The 24,643-nt window shown below is 45.0% G+C and overlaps 1 protein-coding gene across 1 annotated transcript in view; it reads left to right on the plus strand.

Annotated features, from left to right (window-relative positions):
* DLL3 (delta like canonical Notch ligand 3) overlaps positions 1-24,643 on the plus strand; it is an 83,099-nt gene that overhangs the window by 36,252 nt on the left and 22,204 nt on the right. The window contains exon 5 of the mRNA XM_073637987.1: positions 6,426-6,787. Coding sequence (XP_073494088.1) covers positions 6,426-6,787 — 362 coding nt within the window. The remainder of the gene's footprint in view (positions 1-6,425; positions 6,788-24,643) is intronic.

Below are 24,643 nucleotides of genomic sequence, written 5' to 3' on the forward strand. Positions count from 1 at the left end.
CAGTATAATGGGCCCCACATAGTCCTCCATACAGTATAATGGACCCCACATAGTCCTCCATACAGTATAATGGACCCCACATAGTCCTTCATACAGAATAATGGACCCCACATAGTCCTCCATACAGAATAATGGGCCCCACATAGTCCTCCATATAGAATAATGGGCCCCACATAGTCCTCCATACAGTATAATGGACCCCACATAGTCCTTCATACAGTATAATGGACCCCACATAGTCCTCCATGCAGAATAATGGGCCCCACATAGTCCTCCATACAGAATAATGGGCCCCACATAGTCCTCCATACAGTATAATGGACCCCACATAGTCCTCCATACAGAATAATGGGCCTCACATAGTCCTCCATATAGAATAATGGGCCCCACATAGTCCTCCATACAGTATAATGGACCCCACATAGTCCTTCATACAGAATAATGGGCCCCACATTAAAAAAAAATAAGTACTCACCTCTCCCTGGTCCCCTGCTGCTCCTATCTGAGCAGGGAGCACTCTGAAGCTCTTCACTGCTCGACACAGAGGGCGCAAAATAGTGAAGTCATCGCACCTGCTGTGCTGAAACGTGAGATGCAAAGTGAGAATAATGGCGGAGGGAACGTCAGCTGAACATGTGATGCGTGGCAAATATACTCACCCCCGGGCCAGGGCTTGACGCGTGGTCTAGTAAAAGTTTATGCCACCTAACAGTTGTCTTCCATTGTGCAAGAAATATGTGCCACAATCAAGTGCATTTTTTTGTGTGGGGTGGGGGTTGTGTTTTTATGTGCAAATTACATCAGAATTCTGGTGCATTTAGCCTGATAAATCTCCCCCATTATTTTTCGCGGGACACTATGCAAAAAAACAATTTCTATTTAACACAGTGAATTAGGCCAGGAGGGCACTTCTTGCAGTAAACAGGGACTTTAACTAATTTTGGCAAATGCCTCAGAAACTTTCCCGGGGTGTACACAGAATGTGATCACATAATGCGAAGCCATAAAAAGAAAAAAAATCATCCAGAAAGAGTAAAAAATGTAATAAGAACCAATCAAAACATTGTATCTACTATAAAATGGTACCAGCAAAAACTACAGCTCGCCACGCAAAAAACAACCCCTCACACAACTCCACCTCCAATGAAAATGTTATGAGTTTTGGAAACTAGCAACAAAAATATATAGATTTTTTTTAGTTTACAAACTTTTTTCCACTATGTAAAAAAAAAAAAACTATCCAGGTTTGGTATCGCCGTAATTGTACTGATCTGGAGAATCGTGTTGTCAGGTCCCTTTTATAGCAGAATGAACAACATAAAAACAAAACCTAAAAAATAATTGTGGAATTGTGTTTTGTTTGTTTTTTTTTTGCACAAATTCAGCTCACTTGGAATTTTTTTTCCCAGTTTTCAACAATTTTTAGTAATAAAATGAATGGTATCATTCAAAACTACAGCTTGTTCTGCAAAAAAAAACCAAGCCCTCATACAGCTGTGTTATAGGAAAAATAAAAAAAATGATGACACTTGTAAAAAGAGGAGGAAAAAACAAAAGTGCAAAGATGGAAATCACCTCTTATGTTATTCCTGCTGCTCCCCTGAATATTCATTTTTTTGTAAAAAAATTACAAATTAAATTCGCCATACGGTTTCAGAGATAAGGACCTTTTTATTTTTTGCTAATTTTTATGGTCTTTACAAGGTGGCGTTGATCACATTTTAACCCCTTTCTGACATTTGCGGTAATAGTACGTCCTTGTGCCCTGAGCCTACTTGGGCCAGGTATGTACTATTACGCAGAATGCGATTGCGCCCGCACACAAGCGGTGCGGGGCGATCGCCGCCTGGTGTCAGCTGATTGTCACAGCTGACATCCGGTACTATGTGCCAGGAGTGGTCCCTCACCGCTCCCGGCACATTAACCCCCGAAATGCTGCGATGGAAGTCGATTGCAGCATTCCAGTGGCAAGGGGAGGTAAGTGCAGATATTTACCTCCTCTCCGGCGTCCCGCACTGTCTGCGGGCTCCCGTTGCTTGTCATGGTGACCCGATGTCGTCATGACGACATCTGGGTCACCAGACAGCAGGAAGTTAGGTAGACCGTGCTCAGTATGCGGTCTACCTAACTTGTGTGTGCAGGGCTGCAGCATGCATAGCATAGAGATGCTGCTGCATCCCTATGCTGTGCAAGCGATATGGGTGAAAAAAAATGAAAGTCCCATAGTGAGACAAAGTATAAAAGTTAAAAAAAAGAATCAGAAAGTGAAAAAAAAAAAAATTGTAAAAATATTTTTAAAAAAATGAAAAAAATAATGCCCCAAAAATAAAAATATATTGTACTCATGAATAAATATTATTCTGAAAAAAAACAAAACAATAAAAGTACACACATTGGGTATCGTCGGAATGACCTGACCTATAAAACTGTCCCACTAGTTAACCCCTTTAGTGAACATGGTAAAAAAAAAAAGAAATAAAGAATAATTTTTTGCTTCATTTTTTATCATAATACCGCCAAACAAAAGATGGAATAAAACGCGATCAAAAAGATGAATATAAATAAAAATGGTACCGCTGAAAACGTCATCTTGTCCCGCAAAAACAGGCCGCCATACAGCTCAATCATCCGAAAAATAAAAAAGTTATAGCTCTCGGAATAAAGCGATGCAAAAAAAATATTTTTTCTATAAAAAGGCTTTTATTATGTAAAAGCGCCAAAACATTAAAAAACGATATAAATGGTACCGCTGTAAACGTACTGACCTGAAGAATAAAGCTACCTTATCAATTTTACCACACAAGAACGGCCTAGAAAAAAAAAACAATTCCGGAATTGCTGGTTTTTGTTTATTCTGCCTCCCAAAAATCGGAAACAGAAAGCGATCAAAAAATGTCACGTGCCTGAAAATGGCACCAATAAAAACGTCAACTCGTCCTGCAAAAAACAAGCCACCACATGACTCTGTTGGCCAAAATATAGAAAAATTATAGCTCTCAAAATATGGCGATGCAAAAACTAGTCTTTGCAAAAGAAAAAAGCGTATTTTAGTGTGTGACAGCTGTCAATCATAAAAACCCGATATGATTCTGGTATCGCTGTAATCGCACCGACCCGAAGAATAAAGTCGTCTAATCACTTATACCGCACGAGGAACGGCGTAAAAAAATAAACTCTCGGGTTAGGGTTGTGCTAGGGTTGGGGTTAGGGTTGGGGTTAAGGTTGGGGTTGTATTAGGGTTGGGGTTGGGATTTTTTCAAAAGTAAAAAAAAAAAAAAAAAATGATGACGATATGGCGACTAGTGTTGAGCGCAAGTGCTCGCTACTTGAGTTTGCATCGGGTGCTCGGGTATGCACCGAATATCGTGGGTGCTCGAGTGACATGCTCGAGCCACCGCCCCACATGCTTTGCGGCCAAAAAAACCTTGCGGGGATTGCCTGCCACGCACAAGCGATCCCCGCATGTTTTTTTTTTGGGTGTCTAACAACCGTGAAACATGCGGGGTGGGGACTCGAGCACCCGCGATACATGGTGCATACCTGACTACCCGATGCAGACTCAAGTAGCGAGCACTTGCGCTCAAGACTAATGACAACTTATTCAATATGATGACCTAATGTTATCAAATTCTGTGTCGTACCTCTGGGTTCAAAATGTTCACTATATCCCTTGATAAAATCCTTCAGGAGTCTAGTTTCCAAAATGGGATCACATGTGGGGGGTTTCCACTATTTAGGTACATCAGGGGCTCTTCAAATGCGACATGGTGTCCGCTCTCGATTTCAGCCAATTTTACGTTCAAATTTCACACAGTGCTCCTTCCCTTCTGAACTCTTCCATGCACCCAAACAGTGGTTTTCCCCCACATATGGGGTATCTGTGTGCTCAGGATAAATTTCACAACAAATTTTGGGGTCCATTTTTTCCTGTTACACTTGCAAAAATAAAAAAATTGGGGTCTAAAGTAACATTTTTGTGAAAAAAATTCACAAAAAATTTATTTTTCTTCCACATTCCAAAAATTCCTGTGAAGCACTTCTTGAATGTGGTTTTGAGCAGTTTTTAGAATGGTGTCACTTTTGGGTATTTTCTGTCATGTAGACCCCTCAAAGTCACTTTAAATGTGATGTGGTCCCTAAAAAAAATGGTTTTGTAAATTTTGTTGGAAAAATGAGAAATCGCTGGTCAACTTTTAACCCTAATAACTTCCCAACAAAAAAAAAATTTGGTTCCAAAATTGTTCTGATGTAAAGTAGACATGTGGGAAATGTTATTTATTAACTATTTTGTGTGACATATCTCTCTGATTTAAGGGCATGAAAATTCAAAGTTTGAAAATTGCGAAATTTTCAAAATTTTTGCCAAATTTCTGATTTTTTCACAAATAAACGCAAGTGATATCAAAGAAATTTTAACACTATCGTGAAGTACAATATGTTACGAAAAAACAATCTCAGAATCAGTGGGATTCGTTGAAGCGTTCCAGAGTAATTACCTCATAAAGTGACAGTGGTCAGAATTGTAAAAATTGGCCCGGTCATTAATGTGAAAACCACCCTCGGGGGATAAAGGGGTTAATTATGCAGAGAAACCTAAAGGCATACCCTAGAGGATCCTGTGAGACACACCCCAGAGGACCTTGTGAGACACACCCCAGAAGACCTTGTGAGACACACACCAGAGAATCCTGTGAGACACACCCCAGAGGGCCTTGTGAGACACACCCCAGAAGACCTTGTGAGACACACACCAGAGGATCCTGTGAGACACACACCAGAGGATCCTGTGAGACACACACCAGAGGATCCTGTGAGACACACCCCAGAGGACCTTGTGAGACACACACCAGAGGATCCTGTGAGACACACCCCAGAGGACCTTGTGAGACACACCCCAGAGGACCTTGTGAGACACACCCCAGAGGACCCTGTGAGACACACACCAGAGGATCCTGTGAGACACACACCAGAGGACCTTGTGAGACACACACCAGAGGATCCTGTGAGACACACCCCAGAGGACCTTGTGAGACACACCCCAGAGGATCCTGTGAGACACACCCCAGAGGATCCTGTGAGACACACCCCAGAGGACCTTGTGAGATACACCCCAGAGGACCTTGTGAGGCACACACCAGAGGATCCTGTGAGACACACACCAGAGGACCTTGTGAGACACACCCGAGGATCCTGTGAGACACACCCCAGAGGATCCTGTGAGACACACACTAGAGGACCTTGTGAGACACACCCCAGAGGACCTTGTGAGACACACCCCAGAGGACCTTGTGAGACACACCCCAGAGGATCCTGTGAGACACACACCAGAGGATCCTGTGAGACACGCCTCCTTAGGAAAGACCGTAAAATTTAATAATAGATAAAAAGGTCCATTTTTCTGGAACTGAATGGTGGACATAAAAAACAAAGAACAGAATTCAGGGGAGCAGCAGGAATAAATAATGAGCAAAAACTGACCACTTCTGTCCTAGTGACAGATCTTCTTTAACCATCTTTTTTTTTTAGCGCTTTATTGTGAAGAAGACAAACAAAATATCAATTTTGCCACTTTTTATTGTGTTTCAAATTTTAGGCTATTCCTTGTGCTGCACAAATAAAGTGTTAACTTTATTTTATAGGTCAAGTACGATTACAGCGATACCAAATTTATATCGCTTTATCTATGCTTTATTACTTTTGTATAATAGACACTTTAAAAAAAAATCACTCGTTTTTGTGATGACATATTCTGAGAATCAAAAATTGTAAAATTTCCTATCACTGGAGCAGCGTGAGGGCTGATTTTTGGCGTGAATGACATTCATTGGTGTCATTTTGTGGTTACATGCAACAAGAAATAAAGGAAATCTGTGTCCTTTTTTCATATTTTTTAAGCTTTTTTTTATGACCACAAAGTACCCCAGAAATACATTTAAAAATGTCTTCCCATTTCTGTAAAAATAATTTTTATATATCAAATATATATATTTTTTTCCTACACGGATGGGACTAGTAACATTGAATTGGATTTGCAGTGGGCTTTTTACATTTATTTTTTACATGCTTTTTATTCATTCATTTAACATATTATGCTCATTATAAGGTCACAAAACACCATTGGAGGGCATTTCAATATTTAAATATTGTTGTTTTTTTTTACCTGATTTCCCCTGTAACTGGGGCTGGTATATTAGCCCCAGTGACAGTGGAATTTCAGCCTCCTGTCTGCATAACGAAAGCGCAAAAATAAAATAAAACGCCCAGTCTTTAATGGGTTTAGGAAACAGGATATTGTAATGTTTCAGTTCATCCACTAGGGGCGCTGTTCCGTTTCTAATAGAGGAGATTGATAGGAAAACCCACAGAAACTGAGATGACAGGTAAGTGAATGCGCTTGGTAAATGTATCTGCACTTTCTTTTACAGCTATCTGTCTGCCCAGCTGCAGCGAGTTGCATGGATTCTGCGAGGTACCTGGAGAGTGCAAGTGTCGTATGGGATGGCAAGGTCGGCTCTGTGATGAGTGCGTGCGATACCCCGGCTGTCTGCACGGTTCTTGCTCGCAGCCATTTGAATGCACCTGTCAAGAAGGCTGGGGTGGGCTGTTCTGCAATCAAGATCTGAATTACTGCACCAATCACAAACCGTGCCACAATGGGGCCAGCTGCACCAACACCGGTCAGGGGAGCTATTCCTGCAACTGCCGAGCGGGATACACGGGAACCAACTGTGAGATTGAGAGCAATGAATGCGCCAGTAACCCGTGCAAAAACGGAGGCAGCTGCAACGTAAGTCAACACGTCCAGTCCTTTATCACTGGCCCACTGGGCTCTGGCTACATTGGTGACTTTTGCACTGGTCCTGTAGCGTAAAGGCAGCTACATGGACATGATACGACCAAGCCTTTCACATGGGAGCGGGGCATTTTGTATCTTCATTAGCACCTTGGACAACTCATTCCATCACTCCAAGCCAATGGTGATATAAAGGCGCAGCCGCTCCTCCGCCTACAGACAGCAGAATCCTCAATGTCGCCCCAGCCTAGCTGTTTCCTCTCCATCCCTTTCTATAAGATGATCTTATTACTTATGGTTAAAGGTGTACTCAAACCTGTAAAAAAAAAATGTAACCTCTACTCACCCAATACTCCACCGATCCAGCACAGAAACCCTGGCGGTCCCCAATGGTTGATAAGTAACCACTGCAGCTAATCAGTGGCCACAGCAGTTGTGCGCCGTGCTACTGGCATCATAGATCCTACTGACGAGATGTCAGCAACCGGGTTATGAAGATGGATGGGAGCGTCGGAGCTTCTTTCCTGGATTGGTGGGGGAGTAGTTTCTGCTTTTTTTTAAAGGTTGGAGAACCCCACCAAAAGAAAGATATGATCAGAAATCTACCTTCTGTTTAAATCAAATCAGGCTTTTGTGTTTCATGTATTTTTAATGAAAAACTAGAATAATTTTACAATTTTCACACCAGCAACTGGGGCTATTTTAGACTCATACTTCCTGATCTTTCAGAAAGCGTTTTCAGCAGGCTCCTTATCATCAGAGGCACGGTTACAATTATAGGTAACACCTCTATACACCGCTTATAGCACAGTTCCATCATTCACTATAGGTGATGTCACAGCTCACCTCCTCCTCCTGTACAATGACTGATTATCACCTCTATATTCAGTAGATAACACAGGATCCACCATTCACAATAGGTGATGTCACAGCTCACCTCCTCCTCCTGTACAATGACTGATAACACCTCTATATACAGTAGATAGCACAGGATCCACCATTCACAATAGGTGATGTCACAGCTCACCTCCTCCTCCTGTACAATGACTGATAACACCTCTATATACAGTAGATAACACAGGATCCACCATTCACAATAGGTGATGTCACAGCTCACCTCCTCCTGTACAATGACTGATAACACCTCTATATACAGTAGATAACACAGGATCCACCATAAACAATAGGTGATGTCACAGCTCACCTCCCCCTCCTGCACAATGACTGATAACACTTCTACATACAGTAGATAACACAGGATCCACCATTCACAATAGATGATTTCACAGCTTACCTCCTCCCTTCACAATGACAAACTCATTAGATGCATCAATACAAACGATAGGGTGGGAGTCTGTTTATTGCAGCTAATGTTCATCTGTTGTGTCCTGAACCAGGAAATTAGAGTCCAAAAAAGCCCGAGTGGCCGGTGTGAAAATTGCAAGAGTTATATTTTCTCTTTTTAATAGATTGTGAATGTGATATGGAAAAAAACATTACCAAAAATATAAAAATATACATAACACAAAATCCTGATTTAAACAATATTTAATTTTCTGATGAAGTTATGACCCTAACACCCATTTACTTTTCCATAGGAGCTATGATCACAATAAGGCCACGGCCCCACTATCAGTATTCGGTCAGTATTTTTTCCAGGAGTGGGAGCCAAAACCAGGAGTGGGTGATAAATGCAGAATTGGTGACTTGTTTCTATTCTACCTTTTGTCTGATTGTTCCTCACCTGGTTTTGGCTCCCACTCCTGAGAAAAAATACTGACCAAATACTGATAGTGGGGCCGTGGCCTTAGTATTGCACTTTTAAAGGAACAATCCAGGAAAATAATTGGTCTTATGAAGTGTTTTATGAAAGGATATTCCCATAAATAAATGCTATCCTCTATCTATTGGATATGGGATCTGATCACTACAACACCCAGCGAAAGCCATGGAGGTGCCCACGCTCGACCTCAGCTCCATTCATTCTCTATGGGACTACCGGAGATAGTGGAGCACAGCGCTCCGCTACTTCCATCAGTCCATAATCAATGAATGAAGTGGAAGTAAAGGATACACATCTCCACTGTATTTAGATGGTACTATGCAGAACAGTATTTTTGGGATCGCTGGGGGTCTAGCAGTCAGACCCTCAGCAATCATTATGTTATTTCCTATCAGGTCAATAAGGGATATCTTTAACCCGTTAAAGAAACGCTGCACGATACAAAAACAAGAGAGCGAATATCCCTGTGCTATCGCCGCCACCTCAGCCCTTGCACTAGGCAAACCACTTGCCCGCAGTGTTCCTTTATATATCAGTATTGATCTTCATGCAAGGATTTCTTTTTAACTCATCGATGGCAGGTGTGCAGAATGTAACTCGTTGATGGCAGGTGTGCAGAATGTAACTCGTTGATGGCAGCTGTGCAGAATGTAACTCATTGATGGCAGGTGTGCAGAGTAACTCATTTTTGTGTAGACTATCTACACAGTCTCTGTTCTGACATATTCAGCATTTTTCCTCCAGCAGGCTTGATGTAGAGTTGTTCCATCCTGTATATCTACTACTCAGCAGGAATGAGTAGTAAATCCTAGCTGAAAGTCTATGTAATTAGCAGGCTTGGCAACTGTGCGGTTTTACAGAAGTTGTATGTCAGATTGAAGGACCCTTTGAGAAGAGGTTGTACAATACTTTTAGATCTGTAGCAAACATCGGTGAAACACGGAACGTGCTCAGATTGCAATATCCAGCCCGACTGGCGCGTCTACTGACTTGAGCTAACTACCTCATAGGCATACAGTGGTGTTGAAAGTTCGTGAAGCCTTCACAAGTTTCCATGTTTCTGCTTAAATTTGTTACGGATTCACCTGTTGAGGTGGATTCGCTAAGCTTCAGGGTGAAGTTGGACAACATGGACTGCAGTAGACAGCACAGCGTGCAGGACTTGGCAGATGCTAAGTGGAAAGGAGAGGACCAGGACCACTGGCAACAGTGTTAGTAGTGTGAACAAGTTCAGAGAGGAGTTCCTTAAGCTTACAGCAGACGAAAAGACGGATTTTGGTAAGACCTTACCTGTAAAATCCTTTTCAGCGAAGGAAGGACAGTCATTACTAGTGGGTAGGCGGAGCCCACATAGGATAGAACACCTCAGATTAAAAAAGAGTGTTGTCCGGCCCCTCCAGCTTGGGCTCCTCCTACTCCAGCTCTCCAGTCCGTACACAAGCTAAGGAAGAGCAAATATCACCAGCGGAGCAACATAACCCCTTCTGAAGAACTTCAGAGAAAAAACAAGAGACAGGTTATGCATATAACAGAAAAACCACACAGTCCCAGGTACTACTCACTGGACCTGACCACTGCGATGAGCTGGCAATGCTGGAACAGAGCCTTAGCGCGCCGACCTCAGCCCAGATAATCGCTATCAGAGAAGGGTCACGCTGCATCTGAAAACACAACAACACACTTCTGCCATGGGAGGGAGCTGTGTCTCCCTTCCTTCCTTCGCTGAAAAGGATTTTACAGGTAAGGTCTTACCAAAATCCGTCTTTCAGCAGCAGATGGAAGGAAGGGAGACACAGTCATTACTAGTGGGACGTCCCAAAGCAGTCCAAAAATTAAGGGTGGGAAAAAACCAACAGAGGCAGAATCCCAACAACCTAGAAAAATGCGCAACTAGCGCTAAATACAAGTTAACGATAACTTAAACTACAGCCGCCTGCAGGACCCTACGTCCTAAGGCTGCATCAGCGGAAGCACTGACGTCCACCTTATAAAACTTTGTAAAAGTGTGGACGGAGCGCCAGGTAGCCGCCCGGCAGAGTTGAGCTGCCGAGGCCCCTTGATGAAAAGCCCACGATGAACCCACAGCTCTTGTGGAGTGAGCTCGAATCTTAATTGGACAAGATTCGCCCTTGAGTCGGTAAGCCTCTAAAATGGCCGACCGAATCCATCGAGCTATAGTGTCCTTGGAAGCTCGTTGACCACGCCGACGACCTGCTGGAATCACAAACAGAGAGTCCGATTTCCGAAAACCTTGAGTAATAGACAAATAGAACTTCAAAGCCCGCACTAAATCCAATGAGTGCAAGGCCCGTTCCTTCGCATTCCTCGGTTCCGGACAGAGCGAGGGCAACACAATATCCTGGTTAACATGAAATTGTGACACCACCTTAGGTAGAAAGTCGCCCCGTGTGCGAAGCACCACACGATCCGGGAGAAACTCCAGAAAAGGAGGCGAGCAAGAAAGAGCCGCCAGTTCAGAAACCCTTCTCAAAGAGGTGACTGCCACTAAAAAGGCAACCTTCCAAGAAAGCAAAGAAAGGCTAACGGAGTCCATAGGCTCAAAAGGCCCATGTTGAAGAGCCTCCAAGACCAGATTGAGCCGCCAAGGGGACACAAGCGCCTTCCGCGGCGGAAACTGACGGGTTACCCCGCAAAAAAAGGAACGAACGTCCCTACGCGAGGCGATAGCCTTCCGAAACAGCAAGGACAAAGCAGAAACCTGACCCCTCAGAGTGCTAACTGCCAAACCCTTGTCCAGGCCATACTGCAAAAAGGCCAACAAATTGGGAATGTAAAAAAATCCTCGGGTTCCTTGAAGAACCCGAACACCATGAAAAGAAGGCCTCCCAAGTCTTGTGATAGATCCTAGTAGTGGCAGGACCCCTGGCAGCTCGCAGACTGGCAATGACTTCGGCTGAAAAACCTTGACGAGTCAAGATTTCGGTCTCAAGAGCCACGCCGTCAAACGCAGAGACTTCAGGTTCGGATGACGAACGGGCCCTTGGGTTAACAGGTCCGGGCGAAGAGGGAGAGGAAGTGGAGGCGCAGCCAGAAGCGACATCAGCGTCGAGAACCACGTCCTCCTTGGCCAGTCTGGGGCTACTAACATAGCCGGGACTCTTTCCAGTCTGATCCGACGCAACACCAGAGGAAGTAAGGATATCGGCGGGAACACATAGATTAGCTCGAATTGGTCCCACGGAGCCACCAGAGCATCCACCGCCACAGCCTTCGGGTCCTTGTACCTGGACATGAACGTCGGTAACTTGGTGTTGAACCTTGATGCCATCAAATCCACTTGAGGAGTTCCCCAACGGGAGCACAGCTGTGCAAAAATTTCTGGGTGAAGACTCCATTCTCCGGGATCCACCTTCTCGCGACTGAGGAAGTCCGCCGTGATATTCTGAACTCCCGGAATGTGAATCGCAGAGATGGCTGGCACCTTGGCCTCGGCCCATACCAGGATCCGAGACACTTCCATCATGAGCCTGGAGCTCCTCGTTCCACCTTGATGGTTGATATACGCGACCGCCGTCGCGTTGTCTGTCTGCACTCGGACTGGCAGACCGTTTAAAGGGACCGTCCAGTGTTGGAGGCAAAGGAAAATCGCCCTCAATTCCAGGATGTTGATCGGCAGGACAGACTCTTCCGACGACCAAACTCCCTGAATCCAGAGATCGTTCCAGACACCCCCCCAGTCTGACAGGCTGGCATCGGTGGTTATGACCGACCACCTCGGAAGGAGGAAGGACTTCCCCAGGGATAACGCTTCCGGACGTAACCACCATTCTAGAGACTCTCGCACCCTGTGGGAGATGATGACACTGCGATCCAGCGAAGCCTGTGATCGATCCCAACGGTTCAGAATGAGCATTTGGAGAGTCCTGGAATGAAATTGGGCAAACGGAAGTGCCTCCATTGACGCCACCATCAAACCCAAAAGGCGCATACACCTTCGAAGGGACATTGCTGTCGAAGACTTCATAACCTGTACATGTCGAAGAAGACTTGCTTGCTTGTCTGGAGGCAGGGACACCACTGCTCGTACCGTGTCGAAATGCATCCCCAAAAACAGGATTGACTGCGACGGTTCCAGAGACGACTTCTTCCAATTGACCAGCCACCCGAAGTCCTCCAGGAGCTGAAGGGATAGATTGCGAGCCGTCACCGCCTCCTCCTTTGAGGACGCCACAATCAAAAGGTCGTCTAGGTAGGGAAGAACCGTAACCCCCTGTCTTCGAAGGATCGCCATGAGAGGTGCCAGAATTTTTGTAAAAACTCTGGGCGCCGAGGCCAACCCGAATGGTAGGGCCACAAACTGGAAATGGTCCTGACCTATGGCAAAACGAAGGAAGCGTTGGTGGGCCCTTCCGACGGGAACATGCAAATAAGCGTCGCGAATGTCGATTGACACCAAAAAGTCGTTCTGCGACAGGGCCGCCACAACCGAGCGAAGCGACTCCATGCGGAATTTCCGGGTGCGGACATGCCGATTCAATCTTTTGAGATCCAGAATGGGGCGAAATTTGTCCTCCTTTTTGGGGACCACAAAGAGGTTTGAATAAAACCCTCTTCCCCGATCCTCCGGCGGAACCGGTACCACCACACCCTTCAGCAGAAGGGAATCAACCTCCTGCCGTAGAGCGGCAACTAGCTCGGGCTCTGACGGAATGCGAGATCGGCAAAACCTGTCCGGGGGTCGAGAAAGAAACTCTATGAAGTAGCCTGCTGACACAACCCGCGTCACCCAGGCGTCCGAAACGCGGGACGCCCAAGTCGATTCGAATTGGAGCAGGCGACCCCCCACTCGAGAGCCCTCGAGTGAAAACCTGGCGTCAATCCGCCTTAGCGGGCTTTTTGTCAGCTTCCCGCTTGTCTTGACGGAAGCTCTGTTTCCAGGGAGTGCGGGATTTCTGAGAAGCCTTTTTTCCTGAAAAAGAGGGACGACCCGATCCCCAAGAGGGCTGACCGGACCGTCCCCTGGACCGAAAGGGCCGCCGACTACTACCGGCACTAGGCCTGCCCGACGCAGAAGCCACAGTTCTTCGCTGTGGTAAGGCCGCTTCTTTTGCCTTTGCCTTGACAATCAGCTCCGTGAGGTCAGATCCAAATAACTGACCACCCTTGTAAGCTAAAGATAGCAAACCTTGCTTGGAAACCGCGTCCCCGGTCCACTGTCTGAGCCACAGTGCTCTTCTGACTGTGACCGCCGAGGATTGCGCCCTGGACAGCAGTGACGCGGTATCCAAACCTGCATCACTGCCATATCGGGCCGCATCCTCCAACAACTTGAAAAGCCCATCTACCTCGGATAGCGGGGATCCATCCTGCCACGCCGTCCGTAGACGGTCCAACCAGCTTAGGGAAGCTTTACAAGCACACATGGATCCTAGCACCGCTCTGAATCCATGACCCGCGGCCTCGTAGATGGATTTCGCCACCATCTCCGTTTTTCTGTCCAGCGGATCCTGCAGACTCGCCTTCCCTTTAACAGGCAGTAATGAGGATTTGCTAAGCTGGGATAAAGGGACATCCACTTCAGGAGAAGGAATCCAATTATCAATCAACTCCGTGGAACACGGATACAGTGCCTCAAAAAACCGTGTTCCCTGAAAACGTTTATCTGGACACAGGCGTTCCTTCTCCACTGCCCCATTAAGCTCATCCAGAGATGGTAATGCCAAGCGCGACCTATGCGACTCCTGAAACATCCGGGCCGACTTACCAGGACGTCTAGTTACCTCCTCCGGAAACTGTAACGCCTCCCTCATGGCTCCAATAAAAGCCTCTGCACGGCCCAAAAAAGAGGCAGAGTGCCCCTGCCGATCCTCCTTATCCGAATCGGACATCTCCCCATCTGAGCTTGAAGGGGAACCCTCCATAACAGAGATCTCCGAGTCGCTGCGCGGGGAGGGCAGTACCGGCCTGTGGCGCTTCCTGCCATGAGAGGATCTAGCTGACACCCAATAACCTAGAAGGTCAGACAGGCCATCAATAGAACGAGTGAGGGCCTCCATTTTGACCACTGCCCCATCACCGAAACCCCCGACCGCTGCGCTTGACGCCGTCGAGGACTCCTGCGTGTCAGACACGCGAGACTGATCCTGTAGCGGACCTGGGAGACGGTCCGCACCTCCTGGACCCTGATCTGACATGCCCTCACACAGTATATGGCAGGTTAAACCTGTCAGTAAGTAGGACAGTGTGGTTTCTTAAAAGAAAGCTGAAGGGTTAAAGCTCTTAAAGAGAGAGCTACCCCAGCTGACCCCCAATTAAGGGATAACCGCCTAATAAGGGGTTAATGTCGCAGACTCCCCACAACCTCTGTGAAAAGAAAAGGATGTGCGAGCCCCAGACAAAAAAGGGAACCTCTATATGAGGTAATAGCTGCAGGACAGCACAGTCTGCCACCTTATTGTGCCTCAGAAAGGTGCCCTGCGCTGAGGGGGTGAGGGGTTAAGCTTCTGCCCTGACAGGCAGAAGCGACTCACCCAGCTGGCCGCGGTGCAGTGTTCCTTCGGTCTGTCGGGAGGAGAGGAGAGTGAGGAGCCCGATGGAAGCCGTTCAGTAATGGCCGCCGCGCTGTGAGGAGAGAGAAGCCGGAAGAGGAGGGGCAGGAGAAAGCGCGCGCTCAGAGCGCTTCCTGCCCGCGAAAGACCGGGAAGGCGCGAAGCCACGCCCCCCGCCGGCTTCAAAAAAAGCGCGCGCGACTCCTCCGTTCTCCGCTCCTGCCCCGCTTCCATGTCCTGCAGGCATCCACCTGCGGACAAAAAAACACAAGTCACCACCAGAATACATGTAGCAGCGGCTGCCGCAGCAGCCGCTGAAGCACTCAAAACACATTAACATGCTGAGTACTCACCCAGCTGAGCGCCACAGGGACCCCCAGGGATTTGTGGCGCTGTGCCCAAGCTTCCCCCCAGGGCGGAGAACGCAGTGACCCCAGATGCGCGGTTTGCGTCCCCGCCAGGGAAGCATCCCTCATCCCCCGGGGCCGGCAGGGTTCTGCAGGGACCTCTCTCAAAGGGTAATGCAGATCCGCCAAGGGAGGGGTGGGGGTCCAGCAGCGCTGAGACCCCTGAGACCTCAAGACCACGGGGGTCTAAGTCTCTGTCCGATAAAAATAAAAAAAATTTCTGAGGAGCTGCTTCCAGCAGCGACCATCCTCTGTGACCTCAAATTTTAGACTGGAGAGCTGGAGTAGGAGGAGCCCAAGCTGGAGGGGCCGGACAACACTCTTTCTTAATCTGAGGTGTTCTATCCTATGTGGGCTCCGCCTACCCACTAGTAATGACTGTGTCTCCCTTCCTTCCATCTGCTGCTGAAAGTTTAGATACTGGTTTGAGCCAGGAGGCAAACACAGATTTTAGAAACAAACAGGAGTTTGCCGAGAAGGTTACCAGGTGAGAAACCTGGGGAGGCTAACTTCAAAACACAAGGTAACAGAACACAAAGCTAACTAATGTTCAGACACACATAAGTGTCCTAGTTGGCCTTAAAGGGCCTTGGGTGATGATGTCACAGGAGTGAGTCGGGCAACCTGTGAAACCTGACGTGGAGCATAGCAAAGGGCGACGGGCATAAGGAAAAAGAGCAAAGCCTGGCCCTGCAGCCGAAATTTGAAGATGCTGTTTTCAATCAATTGGATGACAATTAGGTGTGAGTGGGTGACCTGTTTTATTTAAAAAGTAGTAACCAATCAAAGTCTGATCTTTTCAACATATTTGTGTATCATGGCAAGAAAAAAGGAGATTTGTGAGGATCTTAGAATAACAGTTGTTGATGCTCAAGCTGGAAAAATTTATAAAACCTAAAGAGTTTGGACTCCACCAATTCCAAGTAAGGCTATGTGCGCACGTTCAGGATTTGATTGCAGAAATTTCTGCAGCGTTTCTGCATCTCTTGGCAAGAAAAACGCTGTGGAAAAAAGTGCGCGTTTTGCCGCAATTTTGAAGCGTTTTTTTAATGTGTTTTTTTACATCAATGAATGCTTTTTGTAGCTAAATAAAGATATTTGAAAAAAGAAACGTGGGACATTGCTTCAACCCTTGGATTACCATCAGACCTGGGGTGAGTATATTGGTTAATTTAAATGATTAAAGAATGTGTCTGTTGTATTTCAAATAAAGTGTTTACTTTCTGTCTGTGTATTTATTTAACTCTTTACTTTAATTAGCTTTTAGTAATGAAAGGGTCTTCTTGACACCTTGTTATCACCAAACAAAAGCGCTAGGTGTCAGCTAATCCCATACACCCAAGCTCATTAGCATTTCCATTCAAGTCATTTCTGGGGCAGCTGGGAGCTGCTATTTTTAGCCTAGGAAGGTGCAGTGTATTTTTGCTGCATCCAAAATGCTGTGTTCTAATGCCACACTTTTGTTGTCAATACATGCAGATCCACCGCATATAATGACATTTCAATAGGTCAAAATCTGCAGCGGAGACTAGCATGCTGATATTAGTAGCCGGGGAATGGGCCATTAGCCAAAAATGTTCCCTGGCTATTAATAACAGCTCACAGCTGTTAGCTTAGCTTAGCCTTTACTGGCTAGATTACAGGGGGACCCCAGAAAAAAATTGACATAGGGTCACCCTATAAAATCTAACCAGAAAAGGCTAGGCAGAAAGCTGCGGGCTGATATTAATAGCCAGGAAAGGGGCCATGGATACTAGCCCCCTCTAAGGCTAATAATATAACCCCTCAGCAGTCCCAGAAATGGCGCATCCATAAGATGCGCCAAATCTGGAGTTGGCCTCTGCTCTTCCCACTGCCCAGTAGCGGTGGCGAGTGGGGTAGGGGTTCATGTCAGCCTTGTATTGGAGAGTGACATGAAGCCCAGGTTAGTAATGGAGAGGCGTCTATAAGACGCCCCCATTATTAACTCCGTAGGAAAGTTTTCTACGCTTTTTCAATAAAGACGCGGCCAGAATAAAGTATTTTATTGAAATAAAATTACACACGGTTTTAATAATTTTTTTTTATTGTTCTCTCAATCCCCGACGCCCTCGTCTCCTGAAAAAAAAAAAAAAAATAAAAAACAACCATATCCTTCACCTGTCCGTCATCACAACGTAATCCAGATTGGCCCTCAGCGATCCGGGTCACTTCTACAGCAGCCACATCAATCACTGATGTGAATGCTGTAGAAGACAGTACTGTACACTGACAGGAGTGTAATCACTCCTGTTAGTGTACATCGCTGTGCTGCAGGCTGAGGTCAGGTGAGTTCATCAGCTGAAGATCAGCTGATCAGCTCTGGTGACCTCATACTGCATCAGTACTGCGTGGGAACATTCGTGAGAATATTCCCACACAGCACTGGTGCCGTAAAGTGAGATCCCGGAGCTCTCAGCTGATCTCCAGCTGATGAACTCTCGTGACCTCAGCTGGCAGAGAAGCGATGTACACTGCCGCTCAAGTCAGTGTACAGCCGGCATGATCACGTCGCCGGGGGACATCAGGAGGACGGCGGGACACCGAAGAGGTGGGGATAAAAGGTTTTTTTTTTTTATTTTAAACAGATTTTCACTTTTTTTTTTTTTCCACCGCTAACAGCCCCGACTCGGCTGAGGACACTACTTCTCCCCTCAGCCACGCCGCACTTGCTGTTATCAGAGGATGCGGCGGTCGGAGGATGGGAGAAGAAGTCTTCTTCCCCGGCCCGGGTACCATTCTTTGAGTGTTTTTGCGCTGCAGAAACGCTACAAAGAATGGATATACTGCAGATTTTATCGCAATGACAATCCTGAGCAGAAAATTCTGCATCATGTGCACAGCACATCAGGATTGTGATTGCATTAGCTGGCAGAGGGATTACTTAGCGTTTTTGTTGCATTTCCGTGCAGAAAAAACGCATCAAAAACGCTCAGTGTTCACATAGCCTTAGACAGGTTGTGTACAAATGGAGGATATTCAAAACCATTATCACCCTCCCCAGTAGTGGCTGACTTACAAAGATTACACCTAGAACAAGGCGTGTAATAGTTTGCAAGGTCACAAAGGAACCCAAGGCAACCTCTAAGCAACTAAAGGCCTCTCTCACATTACATCAGAAGAACACTGTTTGCATGGCCCGATTGCAAGGACAAAGCCACTGTTCTCCAAAAAGAACATTGCTGCCAGTCTGCAATGTGCTAAAGATCATCTGGACTAGCCAGAAGGCTATTAGAACAATGATTTGAGGACGGATGAGACCAAACTGGTTTAAGTGAGAAGTCTTATGTTTGGAGAAATAAAAACAGTACAGTGCAGCATAAAAACCTCATTTATGAAAAACGGTTGTGATAGTATTGTGTTTTTGGCCTTTTTTTCTGCATTTGGGCCACGATGGGTGCCATATTGACATAATAATTGATTCTTAATTATAGAAGCAAATTCTAAACGAAATGGTCAGGACATCTGTCCATGAGCGAGAACGTGGGTCATGCAGAAAAACAACAACCAAAAAAACCCAAGCTGTTCTACAAAAGAATGGTTTAAGAAGAGTAAAGTTAAAGTATTTAAATGACCGAGCCTCAGTCCTGACCGTAATCCTATACAAATGTTGAGTAAGGACCTGAAGCGAGCAGTTCATGGGAGAAAACCCACCAACATACCAGAGGTGAAGGTGTTTTGTAAAGAGGAATGGGCTAAGATTCCTCCAAATCGATGTTCAGGATTAATCAACAATTACCGAAAATGTTTAGATGCATATTACCGCACAAGGAGGTCACACCAATACTGAAAGCAAACGTTCACATACTTTTACCACTCAGACATGTGATATCGGATCATACTCCTCAATAATAAAAACTTGGATCAATGATCAGTCAAGATGCAGCGACGACACCTGAAGTCAATAGGAGAATAGCTATGAGCAAATCAGCAATAAAGTCACTGGACAAAGTCTTCAAATTGAGGAACATTTCACTGGTGATGAAGACACGGCTCATACATAGTCTGGTCTTTTCTCTAGTTACATACGGATGTGAAACCTGTACAATAAAGAAACAAGACAGAAGAAGAATCGCAACCTTCGAAATGTGGTGCTGGAGAAGGATGTTATCAATACCATGGATGGCAAGAAGAACAAACAAATCAATCTTGGAGCAAATCAAGCCAGACATGTCAGTAGAAACAAGGATCACAAAGCTACGACTTGTCTACATTGGACACATCATACGAAGAGATCAATCACTGGAGAAGGACATCATGGTCGGAAGAATAGAAGGAACAAGGCGAAGAGGAAGACCAGCAACCCGATGGCTTGATATTATCAAGATAAAAGATAACAGTGAAGAAGACCCTGGTGGACCTATCTAGACTTGCACAAGATTGATCTTCCTACAGAGCGTTCATCCATCAAGTCTCCACAGCTTGAGACTGTCCCGAAGGCCGATAATTATAATAATATTTTTTACTCATTTGTGTGATTTGGTTATTTTTTGGTCTACTTGAGGATTTGAGTAAAAATCTGATGTAGTTTTAGGTCAAATTTATGCAGAAATATGGAAAATTCTGAAAGGCTCAAAAACTTTCAAGCACCGCTGTACATGAGGCAGTTGACTCCTGTAAGGAGACAGGGCGGACGGCCAGATGTTGTCTTCTGAACGTGGTCTGGTGTTTCATGGATGTGTGAAACCATGAAACCAGTAAATGCGAAACATTACAAACTGTAAAGTATCTGGAGCGATCATACAGATGCTACACTGCCATAAACACCGCACAACACATGCATGATGTCGGGTAGGTATGTACTGTATACCTGCATCCTAACATAGACCTAGAGCACATACTACCAAGTACAAAATCCATCCCTCCATATAAATATGTGTAACATCACCATACAAAGCGCTCACGTTTCCACTGTCATTGTGAATGTAGTCCTTTGGCAGGTTTTACACATGAGACATGTAAAAGTCAAATACAGACTGCCATTCCTGGACCAGTGACCGGTCTCCTGACCCGAACGAAGAGCCTTATACACATACAGTACAGACCAAAAGTTTGGACACACCTTCTCATTTAAAGATTTTTCTGTATTTTCATGACTATGAAAATTGTACATTCACACTGAAGGCATCAAAACTATGAATTAACACATGTGGAATTATATACTTACCAAAAAAGTGTGAAACTACTGAAAATATGTCTTATATTCTAGGTTCTTCAAAGTAGCCACCTTTTGCTTTGATGACTGCTTTGCACACTCTTGGCATTCTCTTCATGAGCTTCAAGAGGTAGTCACCAGAAATGGTCTTCCAACAATCTTGAAGGAGTTCCCAGAGATGCTGAGCACTTGTTGGCCCTTTTGCCTTCACTCTGCGGTCCAGCTCACCCGAAACCATCTCGATTGGGTTCAGGTCTGGTGACTGTGGAGGCCAGGTCATCTGGAGTAGAACCCCATCACTCTCCCTCTTGGTCATATAGCCCTTACACAGCCTGGAGGTGTGTTTGGGGTCATTGTCCTGTTGAAAAATAAATGATGGCCCAACTAAACGCAAACCGGATGGAATAGCCGCTGCAAGATGCTGTGGTAGCCATGCTGGTTCAGTATGCCTTCAATTTTGAATAAATCCCCAACAGTGTCACCAGCAAAGCACCCCCACACCTCCTCCTCCATGCTTCACGGCGGGAACCAGGCATGTAGAGTCCATCCGTTCACCTTTTCTGCGTCGCACAAAGACTCGGTGGTTGGAACCAAAGATCTCAAATTTGTACTCATCAGACAAAAGCACAGATTTCCACTGGTCTAATGTCCATTCCTTGTGTTCTTTAGCCCAAACAAGTCTCTTCTGCTTGTTGCCTGTCCTTAGCAGTGCTTTCCTAGCAGCTATTTTACCATGAAGGCCTGCTGCACAAAGTCTCCTCTTAACAGCCGTTGAAGAGATGTGTCTGCTGCTAGAACTCTGTGTGGCATTGACCTGGTCTCTAATCTGAGCTGCTGTTAACCTGCAATTTCTGAGGCCGGTGACTCGGATAAACTTATCCTCAGAAGCAGAGGTGACTCTTGGTCTTCCTTTCCTGGGGCGGTCCTCATGTGAGCCAGTTTCTTTGCAGCTCTTGATGGTTTTTGCAACTGCACTTGGGGACACTTTCAAAGTTTGCCCAATTTTTCGGACTGACTGACCTTCATTTCTTAAAGTAATGATGGCCACTCGTTTTTCTTTACTTAGCGGCTTTTTTCTTGCCATAATACAAATTCTAACAGTCTATTCAGTAGGACTATCAGCTGTGTATCCACCAGACTTCTGCACAACACAACTGATGGTCCCAACCCCATTTATAAGGCAAGAAATCCCACTTATTAAACTTGACAGGGCACACCTGTGAAGTGAAAACCATTTCCGGTGACTACATCTTGAAGCTCATCAAGAGAATGCCAAGAGTGTGCAAAGCAGTCATCAAAGAAAAAGGTGGCTACTTTGAAGAACCTAGAATATAAGACATATTTTCAGTTAAGTATATAATTACACGTTTTGATGCCTTCTGTGTGAATGTACAATTTTCATAGTTATGAAAATACAGAAAAATCTTTAAATGAGAAGGTGTGTCCAAACTTTTGGTCTGTACTGTATATAGGGCTATTGAGTTCGGGTCAGGAGACCTTTGCAGTCTGTACTCGGACCGTGAATGTCGGACATGTAAAACCAGCCTTAAAGGGATATTCCTATCTCACAAACTAGGATATGCCCTTACTTTGTGACCGGTAGGGGTCCAATCCACTACTCCGCAGTACAAAAGGGACACAAACAGGTATATTTTTGTGAACGCTGGGGATCCCAGAGGTCACAAAGTGGTGGTATATCCCTTACAAAATGGGAATATCCATTTAAAGAGGTTTTCTGTAATCCCATTAATTCTAAAGTGAATTATTCTCGATTTTCTAACATATTTTGTTTTCTTTACTAAGATCTTTGCTCTTTGAATGATAAACATTAAAGGGATTGTCCACCTTCGGGGACAATTTCTATTTTTCTTATTTATTTTTTTACTTATGTGCATGTATCTTGGGATAAATATAATTTTTGCAGTTGGTTTTCACCAACAATTTTGCACAGTTTTCCTTTTATAGCCAGTCTAATGCTGGCTGCAGAAAGAGTTAAATGATAGTCCATCAACCAGTGATGATGGTCTGATGGAGAGTTTGTAATACTCCATCTGTCTGAGCTGCTCTACAGATTAATGACCACCGACCACATAGAAGTTGATTGTAGAGAAAAATAAAGAGCTTGTAAAAGCCAAACGGTGCAAAAATTTTAACGAAACCCAATGGCAAAAATTTTTTTCAGCCATAAATACATGCATTTAAGAATGTGAACAACCTCTTTAAGGCCATAGACCCAGATAGCAGAAACATTTCAAACAATGTAGATGTGATTTCATGAAAACTCCTACCCACTGTGGATTTAAAGTCGTTGAACCGTGAGTCTTTTGATGCATTTTTCCTCTATAAGCTTCTAACGGGAGCCCAAAAAAGACATGTAAAAAGAAAGAAAAAGCAACAAAAACAAAATGATCAAAGCAGGTTGCTATTGTGAATCTTGGTGGACACCTGCAGAAGAAATATTCAGCGTTTCTGCACATGAAAAACTTGGGCTCATGATTACATCGATGGGGTGAAAAAACTGTCCCCAAAAATTTGCTGTCGGGATATGTGCACATGACGTTTTAACTCCAACGGTGGATTTGTCAAGGTTTTCCTAGGTGAAGCCACTTCAGGAAAAAGCCAGCGGTCCTTCTCCAGAAGTTGGTTGCTTTGCCGGTCTTCACTGCCGATGGCTTTTTCTGTGGTTTAAACCATATTTATCGAGTGACTTCCTAGCGTGAGCCTCCTGGGAGATAAATGTTACTTCTTTTAAACGCTTCAAGGTTTCTGAACTCTAAAGCAGTTAAAAGAAGTAACAGAGGACAGAACATGTGCACAGCAGTATTGTTTTTTACATTGCTGTGCACTCTTGTTCATTTTTTTTGCAACAGTTTTGCCTGAAAAAATGCTGTGTGCACATACCCTCAAAGTGAATCAGAGCTCTCTGCTCTTATAGACCCTCCAACAGGGTCTTTTTATTTTTTTTAACAAAAATATACAGTCCATTCACTTCCAGCAGAGCTTTTCGAAATTGTTCATAAGAAACTTGCAAAACTTTTTATTTTATGGCGGATACAGAAAACCTCTTTCTTTAGAAGAAATGTTGTAAAAAAAACAAACAAAAAAACTAGTGTGAATAAAAATAACGATGTCACCTCCAATTAAGCCACAGGTAACCTATCAGGATCCCTAACCGGTAGACACCGCCATTATACTTGTACAGTACTAGGTAACAGTTTTAGGCAGGTGTGACAGAAGTGCTGCCTTCAAAAATAGAAGCGTTGTTTGTTTTTAGCAATTTGCAAAATGAAAGAACAAAAGACATCTAAATCACATCAATATTAGGTGTGATCGCCTTTTTCCTTCCAAACAGCATCAGAGACATGATGATGTGAGATCAGGGATCCGTGGGGGCCGGATCGTCACTTCCAGGACGCCTTGTTCTTCTTTACCCTGAAGATCGTTCTTTATGACGTTGGCTATGTATTTTGGGTCGTTGTCCAGCTGCAGAATAAATTTGGAGCCAATCAGATGCCTTCCTGATGGCTAAGTATCTGCCTGTATTTCTCAGAATTGAGGACGCCATTAATCCTGAAAAAATCCCCAACTCCATTTGCCCCAGACTTGCTAGGAACCTTCGGCATTCTTCACTATTGCCTGCAGATATAACGTAGCTCTGTCTGTGGTCACCTACTAATATGGCTAGCTACTTTGACTATCAGTTACAGGGCCGTCACCCTTTAATGCGAATCTGTCACCAGGTTTTTGTCACCCCATCTGAGGGAAGCTCAGGCCCGCGGAGCCCTCGATGACTTTTCATCCGGCCCTCGGGCAGCTTCATGGGAGCAGCAGTACTTGGGCCGGCAGCTGTATTTTGACGGCCACTGGCCCATTAATCTCTTCTTGCTCTGTGAGTATTCACTACTGAACGCTGAGGCGCATGCAATTAAAGAACTGCTGCAGATTTAGCAGTTCTCTGAATGCTGAGCTCTGTGTAAC

Source organism: Phyllobates terribilis, unplaced genomic scaffold, assembly GCF_046119375.1.
Source record: "Phyllobates terribilis strain yellow unplaced genomic scaffold, ASM4611937v1 Scaffold_7__3_contigs__length_470593459, whole genome shotgun sequence".
In the NCBI taxonomy this organism is placed as follows: Eukaryota; Metazoa; Chordata; class Amphibia; order Anura; family Dendrobatidae; genus Phyllobates; species Phyllobates terribilis.